This window comes from Elephas maximus, chromosome 9 (assembly GCF_024166365.1).
Source record: "Elephas maximus indicus isolate mEleMax1 chromosome 9, mEleMax1 primary haplotype, whole genome shotgun sequence".
NCBI classification, from domain to species: domain Eukaryota; kingdom Metazoa; phylum Chordata; class Mammalia; order Proboscidea; family Elephantidae; genus Elephas; species Elephas maximus.
Genome location: NC_064827.1, coordinates 82,559,442 through 82,579,888, shown reverse-complemented (window position 1 = coordinate 82,579,888; position 20,447 = coordinate 82,559,442). Strand labels below are relative to the sequence as shown.

The following is a 20,447-nucleotide window of genomic DNA, read 5'->3' as shown; positions in this document are numbered from 1 at the left end:
GTGAAAAATGAGACTCATAGAGGTTAAGTAACTCACTTAAGATCACACAGTTAATTTTGTATCCAGGGTTTTGGGAGCCTCCCAGGCATGTAATAAGTAGCCGATGAAGTATGTGAGAGAAATCAGACACAAAAATACATTGATTCAGCCATGGGTAAAAATAAATTATAGGATACAACCGTATTTTCATTATTCAAAATTTCTGAAATTCAAAAATTCTTTGAATTTCCCATACAATAAGGGAGAGATTAGAAAACATTTACCAGTGACTTAAGATCATAAGAACATTTACATTTATACAGGCTCTGTCTTTTTTTATTTTTTCAAAGATGAAGCAAAAAGCTTCCTGAGATGGCCACAGATGCTTCCTGAGATACTCAATGCAGAGTTCTTTGTGAAGATATTCATTCTGGAATATTCAGGGTTAAATACATTTATTTGTTTTAGGACTAGGATTTCCTTAAGTCGTAAATGAGCTGTGTTAATCAGACCTGTGGGTATCCATTCTATATCATGGGCATTTGGGTAGTACTGCTTTCGGTATTCTGGTAGTGACTTACAATGAACACATGGAAGCATTTCTTTTGGCTCTGTACCTAGGAGTGGAATTACTGGATCCCAGGTAGATGGCTGCCAGCTTTCCAAAGTCATTGTTCCAGTTCATACCTCTCAACGGCAGCGTATAGAGACTTCCCGATGCCCTCCATCCTCATCAACACTTAAATGTTTCCTATTTTTTGTTTGTTTGTTTTACCCATTCAGGTGTGTGTGTAGTGGTAACTCTTTATGGTTTTAATTTGTTGTTTCCTGATGACAAGTGAAGTTGAGTACCTTGTCATATGTTTATTGACCATTTGGAGATCCTCTTTTGTGAAGAGTACGTTCAGTTCTGTGTGTGTTTTTAATCTTCACCAGTTTTACAAGTAAAACGAAAATGGTGGCTCTGTCAGATTTTAATTTGAATCCAAGGTGAAGCCTGGTTTCTGCAGCAGGTAGGAGGGGCCCAACAGGCCTAGCCACCTTCCTGTACCACACCTCTTCCTGCCTCCACCCAGACGCCTTGCTCTTTGTGTCAGTCATGACTGGCCTGCATCCAGCTCTATTGAAGGGCAGTTTGACAGTATCTCATCAGTTTTACAATGTTCATACCCTTTGACCTAACAATTCCATTTCTACGAATCTGTCTCATTGTACAAGTGACAGAGACATAAGCATGAGGAGGGTGTTCGCCGTTGCACCGTTGTTAAATAACAGAAGGTAGAAACCGTTCAGCCAGGAGACTGGTTAACTGTACTGTGGTCTGCCCTTTAGTGGAACGTTTATTCAACCATTAACGGTACTCACATGGAAAAATGCCCACTATGTGTTGTTAAATTTAGAAACAAGCCACATAAAATTATTTCGGCTCTGCTGTATGTAAAGTTATGAGGGATTTTCACTTTCTATGTTACGTACTTTTGCAGTGTTCGGATTTTTATAATGAGCTTGTTTTACTTTTGTTGCCAAAAAAGAAAACTAGCTATGTTTAGTATTGCCATCAGCATCATGGTAGTTATTACTGCTAGGCTTCCTGAACAAATGGGTAATGTTAACAGATTTTCATGTCACAAAGCCTTTGGTATTACAAAACTCCAAATATTGTTTTCCTTCTGTTTTAACATGAATAGTTTTGTATTAAGTAAGACAGAATCTTTTAATTTTCATTGTTGGAAAAAATGAAACATCAAGTTGCTTTCGACTCTACTAGGCTTGTACTATTTTTAGCCTTTTGCCTTATTAAGTGTTGGCAGAGGCTTGACAGTGTTATCAGATAACAATAAAAAAAAATTTTTTTTTTTTTTTAAACAATAATAGCTGCCATTTATTGAGGATTTGCTCTGTATTGGGCCCTTGGCTAAAAGCTTGATACACAGGATCACATTTAATCTTCACAACAACCCTAAGAGGTAGGTCCTGAAGTTATGTTTATTTTATACGTGAGGAAATTGAGGCTCAGAGAGGTGAAAACTTTGTCCAAGTAGTGGCCCAGCTTGAGTTAAAGCACAGACTGCCTGATTCAAAAGCCTGTGTGCTACGTGCTGTGCCCACGACCTGCTCAGCCCATCCTTTAGTTAACAAACCTTTTTACAAATCTTAAATCCTTATAATCAAGAAAGTTCTTCCTAATGTTCGCAAGTTGTCCTTTGTATGTATTTGGAAATGGGGGGTATGATTTCAGTAAGTGACCTTTAAGTCCTGTCCAGCGCCAAAATTCTGAGCCCCTTATATTGTAGGTAAAAAGAAATTAATAGCCATGATGTTTCTCAAGATCAGCTGTGGTAATTTTGGAACTGCCTCAAAGTGTTTCTACCATGACCTTGACTTTGTGGTCCCTTGTATGGTTCATGTTAAGAGACTCCTCCCATTCCCTGCAAAATTAGGCCCTGACAGAAACCACTGCTAAGTTGGGATCCCACCTGCTGCTACAAGTGACATTTGAAAGAAGGCCAGTTGATACCAGACAGAGATCATTGTTAGGCCTGGCCAAACGATCAAGTTGAAAATTGAAGAATGGAATACCGGAACCTGACAGACCACTTTGGAAGAAGTTGGTTTGGCTTTGGTATGTTTTTGTTCTGTTTTGTTTTTTGTTGAGATGTGATTCCATGAGGAGGCTACGTGCCTCTTCTCCAGCCCATTCTCTTTTCTCTCGATAGAGAAGGACATCATATGATGACCAGATCTGTAGCCTGTGTTGGTTGTCACCAAAAGTGCCTGCTGTTAGTAGCATTACGGTCACTTATGCAAGGAATGTTTGTGAGGTCCTGGAAACTAGTCTTCCTCTGGAAGAAATGACTAGCAGATTAGTCATTGGAAGTTTCTGACCCTTGGTGGTGGAAGTGCCAGAATGAACAGCAGTAGCTTGGATTTATTTTCTTTTTAAGTTACCTATGACCTTTGAAGTTACCCTCACAGATTTGATAGGTTACAATTAAGACATACCAGCTTATGGCATTTACATGTGCAGAAGGGCTATTCAGATTTTTGTTTCCTTTTGTTAAACATGGCCATGTGGAGAAATGTGCAAGCCTGGCAACCCCAGATGTTGATAAGGGCGAGGGGCAATGGGAACTCCCTTACATACTGGTGGGACAGGACTGCAAAGTCGCAAGCCACTTGGGAGACTTGTTTGGCAATATCTGTAAGATTAAATATGGCATATACCTTGTAATCCAGCATTTCTACTCACAGAAAACCCTTACATGTGTTCCAGGAGGCACGTATGAGAACACTCATAGCAAAATTGTTTCTAAAAGCAAAAAACCTGGTAAAACCCCAGTATCCGCTGACAGGAGAGTGGATAAATATACTGGAATTATGAACATATGGAATTTCACAGCACTGAAATAAAAGCACCAATATACACGTCAGCATGGTTAAATGTCGGACCTACGATTGAATGAGAAAGCAAAAACGTGAGAATACAATCTACCATCATTCATGTTAAGTGTACAAACTTATAAACTATATATATGTATACATGTGCATGTACACACACACACAGTAACAACAAGTAAGGGATTATAAACACAAGAATCAGAAAGTGGTTACCTGTTCTTGAGAAAGAAATGTGTTCGCAAAGGAACGTGTGGTCGCATCGACATACCCAATCGTGTTCTACTTCTGGAGTTGTGCTGTTCAGTATGATCACCACCAGCTACATGCGGCTGTTTCAGTAACTTCAAGTTAAATAGAAATTTAGTTCCTCAGTCAGGCTAGCCACGTTTCAAGCGTGCAGTAGCCACAGTTAGTGCAGAGATAGAGCATTTGTATCATCACAGAAAGCTCTTTTGGATGGCACTGTTCTATAGGCTCCGTAGGTACATGCATTCGGTTAATTCTTTGTAAATTATGTATGGAATTTTTCTGAACTATAAAACCCATTGCCATCGAGTCAATTCCGACTCATAGAGACCTATAGGACAGAGTATAACTGCCCCATATGGTTTCCAAGGGGCACCTGGTGGATTCAAACTGCCGACCTTTTGGTTAGCAGCTGTAGCTCTTAACCACTGTGCTACCAGGGTTTCCAACTATAAAATCTCTAAAAACACAGATACCTAAAATCTGGAGTGTAACCTCCTAAGTGTGCAAAGTCAGAGAATAATACGAGGGTGGTCATTAAACTTACCTAAGATTAAGACTCTGCCTGTATGTGACAGCATCTCTTTGGCATTGCACGCCACCCAAGATGATTGATGCATGTGAGGAAGGTGAGAAGAGGGCCGGGGTGGGGGAGAGTGTGTGTGTGTGTGTGTGTGTGTATAGCTATTGGCAGAATTACCCTAACAGCGTTCATGTGAAGGCCACCTGTTGCCGGCTTCTACCCTGAAACCACTGGTCATTATTTTACCTCATCAGCACTAAGCATGAGAGGAAATGTATAGTCTGAGTGACCTGGAGTCACCCGAAACTGGTGCTATTAACCCATTGTTTCAAGGAAAAGATGACAAATAGCCTCCAAAACAAAATCTGTCCTAATTAGTGCTACCCTCAGTTTCCAAAGTTGAGGAGGTTGGTTGTCATTACAAAAAACCTCCACTCTCCACCTGATTTATTGTCTTGTGCTTATGCAGGCTGTTTGAAGGCTACTAAATACCCCAAGGAGAGAGATTTATTGGTAGGCATAGAGTTGCCTTTAAAGGCTGACGTGGTTTCCCAGCTGTGCTCCAAGACAGACTAGATTCATGGGCTGAGACTGGCAGAGCAGAGACAGAGAGAGAGAGAATGCCATAATATACCTTCTGGGCTGTTTGCTCACAGGTTGGTGCCCTTAGTCTGCCCCTGGGTCATGATCAGGGCCAGCCCTACACTTGCACAAACCTGGGATTGAATGCCTCCTTAAATTTTGCACCTTTATCACCTTGATTGCCTCACTCTAGTTCCACCATAGTCATGATAGTGCAGTTGTGAATCAGCCAACCTCTCAGCCCCATGTCTGCCCGTAAAGCAACTCAGAGCAGCAGACGGTGGAAAAGGCAGAAGTTGGCTCACCCAGCCCGTCTCTGAAGATCCTTGACCACCAAAGCAAACCAGAGAAACTGCGTCCAGGCTCCGGCAGACTTCCCCTTTGTGCCTACTGTTCTTTCCCTGCTTGCAGGCACACTTGCCCGGGTAAATGGTAAATCATTCTAACGTTTCGTGTGTCTCGGGACCCTGCCTGGTAAGGGATGTGCTGTGTCTTGCTTCAGGGACCCTGTGAGGCCAGCATCAGAAGGGGTGGGGTGGGGAGCAGCAATAAGAACGATATAGGAGGAGGCAAGTTAAGCCAAAGAGGAAAACAGATTAACAGGCTTAAAGCCAGATTAAGACTTTCAGTTAAATTCTAAAGGAAGGGAAGAGTGGCATTTGTAAGGCTGACAATTAGGATAGTGAGTTAAATGTTTAGTGCTACAAAATAACTGATGACGATCTGTAAGCAGTTGAGAAATAAGAATTCAGAGTTTGATTAACCTTATTACTCATGCAAATCATATAGTTTGTTAGGTTCCAAACCAAAACCTGTTGCCATTGAGTCGATTCTGACTCGTAGCAACTCTACAGGACACAGTGGAACTGACCCATGGGGTTTCTAAGGAGTGGCTGGCCTTTTGGTTAGCAGCTGAGCTCTTAACCACTGTGCCACCAGGGCTCAGTTAGGTTGTTGTCATTGTTGTTAGGTGCCATGCAGTCAGTTCCAACTCATAGCATCCCAGTGTACAACAGAATGAAACACCACCCGGTCCTGCACGATCCTCACAATTGTTGTTATACTTGAGCCCATTGTTGCAGCCACTGTGTCAGTCCATCTCACTGAGGGTCTTCCTCTTTTTCTTTGAGCCTCCACTTTGCCAAGCATGATGTCCCTCTCCAGGGACTGATCCCTCCTGACAACATGTCTGAGGTATGTGGAGACGCAGTCTCGCCATCCTTCTAGGGAGCATTCTGGTTGTACTTCTTCCCAGACAGATTTGTTCATTCTTTTACAGTCTGTGGTATGTTCAATATTATTCTTCAGCACCACAATTCAAAGGCATCAATTCTTCTTTGGTCTTCCATATTCCTTGTCCAGCTTTCACATGCATAGGAGGCACTTGAAAACACCATGGCTTGGGTCAGGCGCACCTTAGTCTTCAAGGTAACTAAATTAGGTTAGGTTAAGTTAGGTTAAAAAAAAAAAAAATTTTTTTTTTTTTTTTTTTAGCTACCCTGAATTGAATGTATACCGTGTGCCGAGCACTTTGATAAGTACCTTATTGCCTTATCCACTTGCAACATCTCATTTAATCTACATCACACCAGCCATCTCAAGAAGGATAGTGTTATCAGCCTCATTTTCCCAAGAAACTTTAGGCATAGATAGATAACATTTTAAGTATTTTAGCCCAAGCAGTGTGACACTTTTAAAAATTTTAACCTAAGCAGTCTCACCCTCTTAACCACTACATGAATGATTAGGTTGTTCACATAATTTTGAAATATATACATAAAAAAAAAAAGGAAGTATAAATTGTATTTGAGACCCACCCTGCTTGGGTGGGGAAGGAGAAGAAGCAGGGCAGAGGGGAGCTGGAGAAATCACTCCATCCCAGGTTACCTCCTTCAGATCTTAGGAGATGACTGCAGTCCGACAGGGCTGGTGCTTAGAGGCTCTCCCAAGCTTGTTGAGCTGTTCCAGGTCAGTGAGAAGGGTACACCAACTTCCTGTGGATTCATGTTTAAGCCTGGGGACTGAGAAGGTCTTCTTGCAGCTCTGATCAGCAGACAATTGTGAAGCAGTGTTTGGTTCCACTCCTCATGTGAACAAGAGTCAGGCCATGGCTTGTTGACCCGAAGTACAGCAGGCCAAAGGAAAATGTCATTTATCTGATAGGGCAGATCCTTTTATCTGATCCCCCTGGCCACCTGGCCACGTCTTTGATGAAAATTGAACTTTGGCCCATGAAGTCACATGCAGACCCAGTGACAGGAGTCTTCAAATAAATGACAAGGTACCATGTCATTTATTTGAGGACTTGTTTTTGTTTTTTTTTTAGTACTAAATTGCTGGAAAAAATGGAAAATGGGGCGTGCTTTTTTTTTTTTTTAACTACAGATATTTTTCCATTGCACTGGCGTTTTATGCCCTAATTTTCAACCAATGTCAAGTATTTTTAGTGAATTTTTTTTTATGTTAAAAAAGGAACATTCCCTCCCCACCCCCCGCCCTGGGTATTTTTTGGTCAGTTGATTTGTTCATGTGTTAAATGTTTATTGAGCATCTTCTATGGGCCAAGTCCTATTGTAAGCTCTGAGGATACAGGCATGAACAAGACAGGCAGTCCCTCTTGCGTTCTTGTCAGGGAGACAAGCACATAAATATAGCAACTAATAAGATGGTTTCAGATGCTGCAAGATACCGTGGTTAATGGTAAGATGAAGAAAGTCTAGCTCAGTTTGTTTTTAATTTTTAACAACTTTATTGAAGTATATATAATTCACATATCATACAATTCACCCATTTATAGTACAATTCAGTGTTTTTTAGCATTTCAGAGGGTTGTGCAACCATCACCACCATCTAATTTTAGACCATTGTCATCCCTTACCAAAAGAAACCCCATATCCATTAGCAGTTACTCTCACTACCCACGTACCCCCAGTTCTAGGTAACCACTAATCTATTTTCTGTCTCTGTAGATTTGTCTGTTATGTACATTTCATATAAATAGAATCATACCATATGTGGTCTTTTGTGACTGGTTTCCTTCACTTAACATCATGTTTTCAAGAGTCATCCATATTATAGCATGTGTTGGTACTCCATTCCTTTTTACAACTGAATAATATTGCATGTGTGAATATATCACATTTATTTACCCCTTCATCAGTTGATGGACATTTAGGGTATTTCTACTTTGGGGCTCTTATGAATAATACTGTTATGGACATTTAGGTATAAGTCGTGTGAACGTATGTTTTCATTTCTCTTGGGTATATACCTAGGAGTAGAAAACTATGTTTTAACCTTTTGAGGAACTGCCAGACTTTTTTCCAAAGCAACTGTGCCATTTTACAATCCCATCAGCAGTGCATGAAGGTCCAGTTTCTCCACATCCTCACCAACATTTGTTATCGTCTGTCTTTTAGATTAGTGCAGCCATCCTGATGAGTATAAGGTGCGTGGCTTTGATCAAATTTCCCTAATGGTGAATGATGTTGAACATCTTTTCATATGTTTATTGACCGTAAATATTTGTTCTTGGAAAAATGTCTATTCAAATATTTTGCCCATTTTTAATGGATTGTTTGTCTTTTTATTACCGAGTTATAAATTTCATTATGTATCTTGAATGCAAATCCCTTATCAGATATATGATTTGCAGATCTTTTCTTCTGTAGATTGTCTTTTCACTTTCTTGATGGTTTTATTTGCAGCATAAACGTTTCTCATTTTGATGAAGTCCAATTTATTTTTTTATTTTGTCACATGTGCTTTTGGTGTCATATCCAAGAAGTTTTTGCCTAACCCAAGATCATAAAGATTTACTACTATGTTTTCTTCTAAGAGTTTTGCAGTTTCAGCTCATACATTTAGGTCTTTGGTGCATTTCGAGATAATTTTTGTGTATGGTGTGAAGTAGGGGTACAACTTCATTCTTTTGCATGTGGATATCCAGTTGTCCCAACACCACTTATTGAAGACTGTCTTTCCCTATTACATTGTCTTGGCACCCTTGTTGAAAATCAGTTGCCCATAAATGTATGAGTTTATTTCTGGGCTCTGTTCTGTTCCATTGATCTGTATGTCTGTGCCAGTACTGTACTGTCTTCATGACCATAGCTTTACATTAAGTTTTGAAGCTAGGAAGTGTGAGTCCTCCCAACTTTGTTCTTTTTGTTCTTCTTTTCAAGATTGTCTTGGCTATTTTTGGATCCCTTGCATTTCCATGTGAATTTTAGGATCAGTTTAATTTCTACAAAAAAGCAGCTGGAATTTTGATAGGAATTACATTGAATCCATTTGGGGACTGTTGCCATCTTAACGATAGTAAGTCTTTTGATCCGTGAACATAGCATATCTTTCCATTTATTTAGATGGTCTTTATTTTCTTTCAGCAATATTTTTGTAGTTTTTCAGTGTATAAGTCTTGCATTTTTGTTGAATTTATAACTAAGAATTTTATTCTTTTTGATATTATAAATGGAGTTTTTTAAAATTTCATTTTCAGTATATTAATTGCTAGTGTATAGAAAGTTTTTGTATATTGATCTTGTATCCTGCAACCTTGCTTAATTTGCTTACCAGTTCTCATAGTCTTTTGGTGGATTCCTTGGGATTTTCCATATACAAGATCACGTCATTTACAAATAGAAATAATTTTACTTCCTCCTTTCCAATTTTTATGCCCTTTATTTCATTTTTTTGCCTAATTGTCCTGACTACAACTTCCAGTACAATGTTGAATATAAGTGGTGGGAGTGGACACACTTGTCCTGTTCCTGATATTAGGAGGAAATCTTTCAGTCTTTCAGTACAAGCCGGGACATTCTGAACACCTTGATTCTGTTTCAGTCCCCACTGCCAACTCCGGGACCTTGTCCATGTCACCTGTTGCAGTTTCTTCAACGGAAAAATGATGAGATTAATTCAAAAAGACCTAACTTTCCAGTTTTTATTTCCTTATGCCTCTACAGTTTTTCTTTGGTATTCTTTTTTCTTAGGTAGTTCCCTCGAACATTTGTTAGATCATCAAACGAACTTCAAAAGTTTATTTGGAAACATTTGCAGGTTCTTTTTCCATACCTATTTTGATTACCTTTGACTACCACAATTCTGAACCATCTAACCTAGAAGGAAATTTCAGGAATTGAGACATGCGAGAGAAGTGTTTTAATGGATCCATATTTCCTATCCTTTGAAATTCTGAGCAGCCAGGAAAAAAATTGTTTTGGGAAGACTGCTCATTTCCACAAAATGTCAGCGAACCACAGCTTCTTCCACTCCACCCTCTAACAGTTGGTGCCCTTTTTGTTTTCAGACTCTCAGCGTTCTCATCTCTCCTCCTTCACCATGAAGCTGATGGACAAATTCCACTCGCCCAAAATCAAGAGAACGCCATCAAAGAAGGGAAAACCAGCTGAGGTGTCTGTGAAGATTCCAGAGAAGCCTGTGAACAAAGTAAGCTGACTTTCTCTAGGTGTTTCTCCTGGTCTTTGCTTGCTTCCAGTGATATTAGTTTGTGCTAATTTTAATTCCCTGGGTATTGAGCTTTCAGTACATAACACCTATTCCATAGCATTCCATGGTTCCAGGCGGGACCTTCAGTGTCCTTGGGAAATAGGAACCTTTAGGATGGTGAGTGTTTGTCATGTTAATCAGAGTCAAGCTCACTTGGGTAGAACAGTTCTCCTTTTCCAGATGTGTCATCCTCTGGGCATTTAAAATAGCTCAGTGCGTTGCATTCGCACTCCAGGATGCTGTCACCCTGCCCCAGAGATCCCGTGTTGTCTTGGTGCACACACACATACTGGGAAGTTTGTGGCGTCCAGATCATCCATCATTTGGCTTTAAAGAGTCTGTGCTCTTAAACATGCAAAACCCTTGAAACCCAGCCAAGGATGTTCTCAAGCACTGGTAACCTCAACAGGGCGAGTCAAGCCAGATATGTTGAGACAGCTGTTGATTTTCATCAACCCCTCCCTTCAGCTTAAAACGGCCATTTCAAGCTCTGTAGGAATCCAGGTTTCCTCTTTTCCAGGAGGCAACAGACAGATTTCTACCAGAGGGCTACCCTATTCCCTTGGATCTGGAGCAGCAGACAGTAGAATTTATGTCCACCAGTGCTGTGGCTTCCAGGTCTCAAAGGCAGAAGGTCAGTGTAATGTTAAGAACGATTGGGTTTGCCTTGCCTTCTACTGCAGAATCCTGGTCCCATGGTTTTGGGGATGGAAGCAATCTGTTGCAATATCTTTATGAGCTGATTGTTTGTTGGATGGGGTAGCGACTGTGGGATCAAGGGACCGTGGATAAAAATAAAAGCAAGAGTTTATCTAAGCCCTCGTGGTCTTTGAAAAGAGCTTAGTACTCATGGCAAAAGCTCAGGGATCCTTTCTGGGGGTTGGTTTGGGTGTGCTGCTTGGGTCCAACAGGTTCCTGGAGGAAGTGGGTGAGTCTCATTTCTCAAGACCAGCTGTTTTTCCCTTGAATTGTTAAGATGGTCTGAATAGTTTAGAAGAGGAAAGGCTTCTAAAGGGTAAGATGCTCTTTTAGACATCTAGATCTAGCAAGACTCACGGAGCATGATGAGACTGCCACATAACCAAGTGCCTTCAGAGCTGACACATTTATTGCTTTTGTAGAACCTTTTCTTAGCCCCATGCTAAGTGCTTTACATGCATTGTCTTACTTAATCCCCTTGACAGCCTTTGGAGTCAGGAACTTATTTTGCAGAAAAGGAAACTGAAGCTTTAGGGATATTAAACATTTGGCCAAAGTCACACAGCAAAAAGGTGGGAAGCTGAGATTTGAACACAGGCCACTTGACATCAAATTCTGAACTCTCACGTTGCTGTATTTCCCCTTTATGAAAGCCAGAGTAAAAGGAGCCCTGGTGGCGCAGTGGTTAAATGCTCATCTGCTATCTGAAAGGTCATCAGTTTGAATCCACCAGCCACTCCGTGGGAGAAAAATGTGGCAGCCTGCTTCCGTAAAGATTACAGCCTTGAAAACCCTATGGGACAGTTCTACTCTGTCCTGTAGGCTCGCTATCAGTCGGAATCAACTTGATGGCAGTAGGTTTTTTTCAGATTCGAAAGCCAGAGTTTATTTTTTTAATATCTCACAAATCTAGTTATTAATCCCAACTCTTAATTATGCATAAAAATAAATGATAACAATGCAAGATAAAATCAAACCTTACAGTCAAATAGATCCTTGATCTTCTCATAATTATACATAGCATAATTTATAGTAACATTGTTGTCACAGCCATTGATTTAACGCAACAGGCAAACACTACCATGTTAGATAACATGTAACTCTTGAATTTTGCAGTGTATTTTTTTTTTTTAATGTTGACCAGCAAAATACCTTAAAACTCTAGTTAGAAATAAAGCTTTTAGATCCAAAGGTCTTGTGTTGAGTAATACTTTTTCCTGTCCCTTCTGTTAGCAAAAGAAGCCTGAATATCAAGAGTGAAATACTCAGCATTTGCCCAATTGATCTAAATTCCAGATTGAAAAAAAAAAAAGTATTAAAGTGGAAGATTTGGTCTGTGCCACAGTTATTTTTTTATCACAGTCTGTTTAGCAGCCTTTTGGAACTGAATTCAATATTAAACTTCAGGAAGAGTGTTTAAGTTATCACCTAACACTAGTCCAAGCAGTCTAGATTAAAATGATTTACTAATGACTGTGTTCTACTAGTGAACTATGATAGGAAACTTTCAGCCACTCAATCATAGATTTATTTTTCCCTTTCTTTATTACCCCAAGAGAGGTCCTGAGGGAAGACTCAGTGTTGAAGTACACTTCAGTTAATGGGAGTTCCTGCAAACCCCAGGGGGTATTTGGCAATGTCTGGAGACATTTGTGGAAACCCTGGTGGCATAGTGGTTAAGTGCTACAGCTGCTAACCATAAGGGTCGGCAGTTCGAATCTGCCAGGTGCTCCTTGGAAACTGTGGGGCAGTTCTACTCTGTCCTGTAGGGTCATTATGAGTCGGAATCGACTCAATGGCACTGGGTTTGGTTGGTGACATTTGTGGTTGTCAAAACTAGAAGATCAAGCGGGTACTACTGGCATCTAGTGGGTAGAGGCCAGCAATGCTGGTAAACATCCTGCAATGTACAGGGTAGCACCCTCGCCCCTACCCAGACAACGAAGAGTGACTATCTGATCCAAAATATCAGTAGTGCTGAGACTGGAAAACTCTGCTCTATAGCAAGGAGCTGTAAGTGTGATCTTTACCCAACAAAGAATGTTACCCCTCTTTTGGTCATCCCCCTTTAAGAGGATTGAGTTACTATGCTCTGCCTCAAGTCACCTCCATGGGACAAAGTGAGTGCAAAGCTGTTGCTTATAGCAGAGGCCCAAAAACAGGAGCAGAAACTCTGGGGAATCTGCCAAGGCATATGAACCTGGAAGACTACACCAGAGCAATCTTACCGTGTGTCTGTCATTTACTAAAATTAATTATTATTTACTAGCATGTATGTAGAGCCTTTGTGGCGAAGTGGTTAAGAGCTTGACTGCTATCCGAAAGGTCGGCAGTTTGAACCCACCAGTCGCTCCTTGGAAACCCTAGGAGGCAGTTCTACTCTGTCCTTTAGGCTCGTTATAAGTCAGAGTCAACTCGATGGCAACGGGTGTTTTTTTTGTTTGTTTGTTAGATGTTATATGGCTCTCTTACCATTTATAGCATATTCACATATACCTTCTCATTTCTTCTGTTTATGTACACAGCTGTCTCTGTTTAAATACACAGGAAAGTGAAGCTCATGTAGATAGAGGTACAGCTTCAAATCCTGCCACCATGTATTGTGGGCCTACTTTTTGTCCAGGCCCTGTCCAGGGTGGTTTCACAGATGCTGTCTTATTTATTCCCACAATACAGAGAGTTTTGTCTCTTGTCCAGGTTTTCTTAATCAAAATCTCTGTTGTCTTTCTAGACTGATTCTACTTAGATATATTTGTAGCCTTTTATATCTTCACTGAAATTTGAAAATACAAAGTACTCTGTGATGAATTTATAAACTCTTACAACTTTTTAAAAAGCCTTTAAAAAGAGTACTAAAGTAGTGGAGAAAAGGAGCACAGGCTGAGAGTCAAAAAACCACAGTCCCAATATAAAAGTTATATTTAGTACTGTTCAAAAATAGCCTGAGTGGCCAGGGAGGTAGGAATCCTCCATCTCTGAGAGCATTTAAGACAGAGGTTGGATCCTGGAGCTGTTTTTGACCAGATTCATGAAAGGGTTTCCCTTGGGACTCTCAAAGTAAGAGGAAGCCAGGGACAGGGAAACGCTCCTCCAGGAGTGCCTGCTTGCCTGGGTGGTGCTATGATATGCTGATTATAACTGATTTCTGTGTGTTAGACACATCTTCTTGCTAGGCATTCCTGTTTCGATCCAGCGGAATGTAGTAATGTTGCATTGCCTTAAAGAAATCCTGTGATTCCAGTTTTTATCACAGGTAGTCCCTGACTTACAAATTGTCAGCTCTGATATAAGTCAGATCCCTCATTTTCTTTTAGTTTTCATTATTATTCCCTTTAATTATCAGTGCCTTTATAAACTGATCTTTATTTGTCTTTGGGGGTTGGCATGAGAATGATAACATCAGCAAGTCATGCGCTGTCATGTTGTATGTAGTACATATTACTAATGATGTAAAAAAAAAAAAAAAAAGATGGTTTTAAGTGCAGTTCCTTATAATTCAAATGTGTCTCAAGTTGGAGACTACCTCTATAGTGGTTCCAGTTGGCTTCTCCCCAGGCTTAGCCCAAATTTGTATGCTTCATACACTGTCCTGTCGTGTTGTGAATGAGACTCAAGTTATTGAGAGGAGAGACATTAGGGATTCAGGTGGTGACGAGGAAATGGAGGCATAATTTGGGGGCACCCAGGATGCTGCTCTGCTGTGGAGAGAAGTGTCTGAAGACCAGGCCCAGTTTTTCCCTCACTGCTTCTTTCTCATCCAGAGCCCATTTGATACAGCAAAATAAAGCAGCAAAGCAGCAGCTCCAGTGTCCCGAAATGAGCTCACACCAAGAGGCAGGAAAGCCGACTTTTTCCGTTCATCTCTGCCACCTGGGCCTTGTTTTACTCATTTGTACAATGAGAGCCTTGGACCAGATGATCTCTAGTAAATTTCTTTACTCGCTCTAGTACATTTCTGGTAAAACTTCTGCATCTCTCCTCTCTCCCCTTCCTTCCCCCATACCACCTCTAGTATCCACCAAACCAGGGCTTCCATGAACCTGTTTGTTCTGGTTCAAACCCCTGCTGGGAATTTACATTTCTAACAAGTTCTCTTCTGAGAATTTGTATTTCTAACAAGTTCCCAGGAAGTTACACATAAAAATCCCCTGGGGATCTTGTTAAAATGTAGATTCTGATTCAGTATATCTGGGGTGGAAATGCAAATCCTCAGCAGAGAACTTGTTAGAAATGCAAAATCTCAGCAGGGGTTCATACTAGACCGAACAGGTTCAAAGCCCTGAACCAAACCAAGTTCAAACTCCAGTTCTGTCACAGCTGCCTGTCCTTGGCCAAGTTGCTTAAACACTCCCCCCTCCACCCCAGTTTTCTCATCTGTGGGAGTGGTGATAATCATACCCATTTAATGGGGTGGTTGTAACTTAAATGGAATAATGTGGTAAAATACTTAGCACAATGGGTGACTTAAAGTGCTCTGTAAATGGTAGCTGTAATCTGGCCTAGGGGCAGATTATCCAATAGGCAAGGTAGCCATGTGCTTACCTTGCTTACCAGATTATCTGTAGTGAAGAATTTCACATGATGTTGTTGTTAGGTATCACATAGCGACCCTGTGTACAACAGAATGAAACACCGACCGGTCCTGTGTCATCCTCACAATCGTTTTTGTGCTTGAGCCCATTGTTGTAGCCACTCTGTCAATCCATCTCATTGAAGGTCTTCCTCTTTCTCGCTGAGTCTTTGCTTTACCAAGCATGATGTCCTTCTCCAGGGACTGATCCTTCCTGATAACATGTCCAAAGTATGTGAGATGAAGTCTCACCATCCTCACTTCTAAGGAGCATTCTGACTGTACTTTCTTCAAAGACAGATTTGTTCATTTTTTTGGCAGTCCATAGTATATTCAAGATTTTCTTCGCCAGCACCGTAATTCAAAGGTGTAAATTCTTGTTCTCTCTTTCTTATTCATTGTCCAACTTTCACATGCATACAAGGCAGTTGAAAACACCATGGCTTGCATCAAGTGCACCTTAGTCTTCAAGGTGACATCTTTGGCTTTTAACACTTTAAAATGTTAAAGACGTCTTTTGCAGCAGATTTGCCCAATGCAATGCATCATTTGTTTTGTTGACTGCTGCTTCCATGGGTGTTGATTGTGGATCCAAGTAGAATGAAATCCCTGACAACTTCAATCTTTTCTCCTTTTATCATATGTTGTTTATTGGTCCAGTTGTAAGGATTTTTCTTTTCTTTATATTGAGGTATAATCCATACTGAAGGCTGTGGTCTTTGATCAAGTCCACTTCACTCTCAGCAAGCAAGGCTGTGTCATCAGCATAATGCAGGCTGTGAAATTGTTCACTACAGATTAGTAAATAAGCCCATGCTTACCTTGCTTACTGGGCCATCTGCCCCTGTTAGGATTGAAAATTTGAAAAGAGGCTTTGACTCTGTAGGAAGGTGCTGTGGGGTTAGGAGAGAGACAGATGGCAGCCATATCTAGAAGCAGAGTCTTTGATGTGGTGAAAAAATGTGAAATTGTTCACTGCCCATGATCTGGTAAGCACAATAAGCATCGTGTTTACCTTGTCTATTGGATAATCCTCCCCGATCTGGCCTCTTTCTTTCCTTTTCCTTTTAGGTTTTTACATCCTTTTTCCTTCTTTGTTTTATTAATGTTGTTGTTGTGTGCCATTGAGTCAATTCCGACTCATAGCGACGCTATAGGACAGGATAGAACTGCCCCATAGAGTTTCCTAGGCTGTAATATTTACAGAAGCAAATCGCCAGGTCCTTTCTCCCAAGGAGACCTTTTGGTTAGCAGCTGTCTTAGTTATCTAGTGCAGCTGCAACAGAAATACCACAAGTGGATGAGTTTAACGAAGAGAAATGTATTCTCTCATAGTCTAGTAGGGTAGAAGTCCAAGTTCAGGGCGCCAGCTCCAGGGGTGAGGCTTTCTCCCTGTCAGCTCTGGAGGAAGGTCCTTGTCATCAGTCTTCCCTTGGTCTAGGAGCTTCTCCATGCAGGAACCCCAGGTCCAAATGATGCGCTCTGCTCCTGGTGCTGCTGTCTTGATGGTAGGAGGTCCTCATGTCTCTCTGCTCGCTTCTCTCTTTTATATCTCAAAAGAGATTGGTTTAAGACACAATCTAATCTTGTAGATTGAGTCCTGCCTCATCGACATAACTGCCACTGATTACATCAGATAACAAAATAATACAGTCACACAATACTGGGAATCATGGACTCGTCAAGTTGATAGATATTTTGGGGGAACACAGTTCAATCCATGACATTCCACCCTTTGGCCCCCCAAAATTCATGTCCTCACCACATGTAAAACACATCCACCCCACCCAAAACCCAAAACCCAAACCCACTGCCATCGAGTCGATTCTGACTCATAGCGACCCTATAGGACAGAGTAGAACTGCCCCATAGAGTTTCCAAGGAGCGCTTGGCAGCTTTGAACTTCCGACCTCTTGGTTAGCAGCCCTAGCACTTAACTACTATGCCTCCAGGGTTTCCACATCATAGCAAAAGTCCCAATTCAACTCCAAGTCCAAAATCCAAAAAATTCCTCTTCATCTGTGAAATCTACGGTACAAGTTACCTGTTCCAAAGTATAATGGTGGAGCAGGTACTAGCTAAACATTTCTATTACATATAGAAGAAATTGGAGGGAAAGAAGGGTTAACAGGCACCAAGCAAGTCGGCAGAACACATTATATTAGCCTTCAAGACTTAGAAATAGTCCGCTTTTCTCTGAGGCTATTTACACAATGGCCCTGCCCTGCAGACTTTAGGTATTGACCACACTCCCCGGATTCTGAGTGGAAGCCCCTCAGCCCTGGGCTTCAGCTCTGCCTTCCAGGCCCACTGGAACAGCAACTCTGCTCCATCGGCATTGGGCGGCACCACTCTTTTGTCCATTTGAACGGTAACTCCACTCTTAGAAACTCCAGAGGCCATGGCTCCACCCTTTGAGACTGAGGCAGCTCTGCTGCCTGTGTTCCTTGTCTCTTCAGCTTCTGCTTCCTGGTTCCTTGGCTCTTGGCCCCTTGGGCCTCACCATCCTTTCTGGGGCAAGTGTTCCAAAGCACTGTAGCTCCATGTATAACTGCCTGGAGGCACCCCACTCTGCCAGGAAGTGTCCTGCGCTAAAGCACTCAGCTCTCTGACTCCGTGGGTTGGCTCCAGCACCGTCTTGCGCTGATCTCCTGGTTCTGCTGCTGCCAGTCCTCTGCTGCTTCCAGTTCTCTCCTCAGTTCCAAGTCCTCACCAAAATTGTCTGACATCCATAATTCCGCCAATAGTCTCTTTAAGGCAATCTAGGCTCTTACTATTAGGCATTTTAAAACTCCTTCATCATCTATCCATTCACAGTTTCAAAACTGCTTCCACATTTTAGGTATCTGTTAGAGCAGCTCCCCACTCCCAGTACCAAATTCAATCTTATCTAGTGCGGCTATAAAAGAAATACCACAAGTGAATGGGTTTAACAAAGAGAAAGTTATTCTCTCACAGTCTAGCAGGATAGAAGTCCAAATTCAGGGCGCCAGCTCCAGGGGAAGGCTTTCTTTCTTAGTTGGCTCTGAAGGAAGATCCTTGTCATCAATCTTCCCATGGTCTAGGAGCTTCGTAGTCATGTAGGAACACCGGGGCCAAAGGACGCAGTCTGCTTCAGGTCTGCTTTCTCTTGTAGATTGAGTCCTGCCTCGTTAACATAACTGCCACTGATCCCATCTCATTAACATCATAGAGATAGGATTTACAACATACAGGAAAATCACATACAGGTGACAAAATGGCGGGCAGCTGCACAGTATCACACAATACTGGGAATCATGGCCTAGCCAAGTTGACAGACATTTTTAGGGGACACAATTCAGCCAATGACAGCAGCCGAGCGCCCTTGCGCCTCCAGGGCCCCTTTGCTGTATTATTGGCAGGTATATATATATGTTTTTTTATATGTATGTTATCATATATTGGTGTAGTATCTGTTAGATTTTATAAAATACTTCCCTATACACTCTCACTAAGTCCCCACATCAGTCTCTTTAAATACACAGGGCAAATATTCTTCTCCCCATTTTGCAGACGAGGATCCTGAAGGCCCCTGGTTCCCACACCCAGGGCTTGGCCCTCCTTCTGCCCTGATAGCCTTTTTTAGTTTCCAGGTTCATTTGCACCAGTGGTGACACCTAACCCCCTACAGCAGGGAAGTGGAGGTAGGTGGAGAGGGAATGTGTCTGCCTCTCTGAGATTATGTGACAAGGCAACTTGTGTAAAGCCAAGGCATTGGGTTCCCAGTTCTAGCTAGTGCTCTGTATAGGTGTCTTATTCTAAAGGCTTCTAACTACTGCCTACATTTTGCAAGAAGCCACAGTTTAACAGCTAATGGGCTAAGGGGATACACAACTCCTGAGGCCATCAGTTCTGCCAGTGGAATTTGTTAGAGAGTTAATAGATGAAACCTGATTCTGCTAAGTTGTAGGCCCCTTTATTAGGAGCCCAGGGCAGCCTGGCTCTTAAATGGCTGATTTGATCTGTCTGCAAACGACGGGAAAATTCTCTTTGCTCTGAAATGCCTTGCCTCTTTTGAATGCTCCCATCCTCAGGTTTGCCTCTTTCTCCCTAACAAACCTGATGTCACATTTTCTTAAGGTGTTACCTGTTCCCTCACCAAGTTTCATTCTTGCTTGCTTCTAGCACTTCGTGCTGTGTTAAGATGGAGTGTTCCTGTGACAGTCCTCTTGCCAGACTGACTGGTTTAGCCACGTTTGGTGTCTGCAAGCACTGTGATTCTGCAGATAGACATTCCACCAGTGCCCTGTAGGTGATGTTGAAGCAGAGAGCACTAGTCCATGAGGTAGAGAAACAAGTCCTGGCCTCTTGGAAGTGGACAGTAAATAAGCAAATATGTCAGATAGTAAAAGGAGAAAAATAGATAGAAGAAAGTAAAGGGGATGGGGGTGGGGGAGGGGGGTGCTTCCCCCGCTCAGAGAATTGTATCTTAGTGGTCTGTAGAACGGAAACCCTGGTGGCGTAGTGGTTAAGTGCTACAGCTGCTAACCAAAGGGTTGGCAGTTCAAATCCACCAGGTGCTCTATGCGGCAGTTCTACCCTGTCCTGTAGGGTCACTATGAGTCGGAATCGACTCGAGGGCAACGGGTTTGGGGTTTTTTTTTTGGTCTGTAGAACATCTTTTGGGAAGTATCCCCATTGAGAGATCTTGGGTCTTTGAAAGTTGTCTGGTTAAAGTAATTTCTTCATCCCACTTACATATTTTTCTTTTGATACTCTTATAAAATAAAATTCCTCCACTACTGAAATTTTTTCTTTTAAAATGACATTCCCCACTATCTTAGAAGAAAAGAGCTAGTTTTTAGGATCATAATCACTTCTCATATTTCTATCGTGTTTTAATATTTTTTAGATTGTTGTTGAAATCAGCCTTTTCTAGAAGTTATCTCCTTGCCCTTGGTTACTTTTATTTGCATT

General features: G+C 41.6%; 1 protein-coding gene across 5 annotated transcripts in view; it reads left to right on the top strand.

Moving 5' to 3' along the window:
* RAPGEF1 (Rap guanine nucleotide exchange factor 1) overlaps nt 1-20,447 on the top strand; it is a 158,005-nt gene that overhangs the window by 64,751 nt on the left and 72,807 nt on the right. For 3 of the 5 annotated variants that reach the window (XM_049896937.1, XM_049896941.1, XM_049896940.1), the window contains exons 2-3: nt 10,041-10,180; nt 10,761-10,874. In XM_049896937.1, the coding sequence (XP_049752894.1) occupies nt 10,041-10,180; nt 10,761-10,874 (254 nt within the window). The remainder of the gene's footprint in view (nt 1-10,040; nt 10,181-10,760; nt 10,875-20,447) is intronic. The other 2 variants (XM_049896938.1, XM_049896942.1) reach the window with 1 other exon arrangement.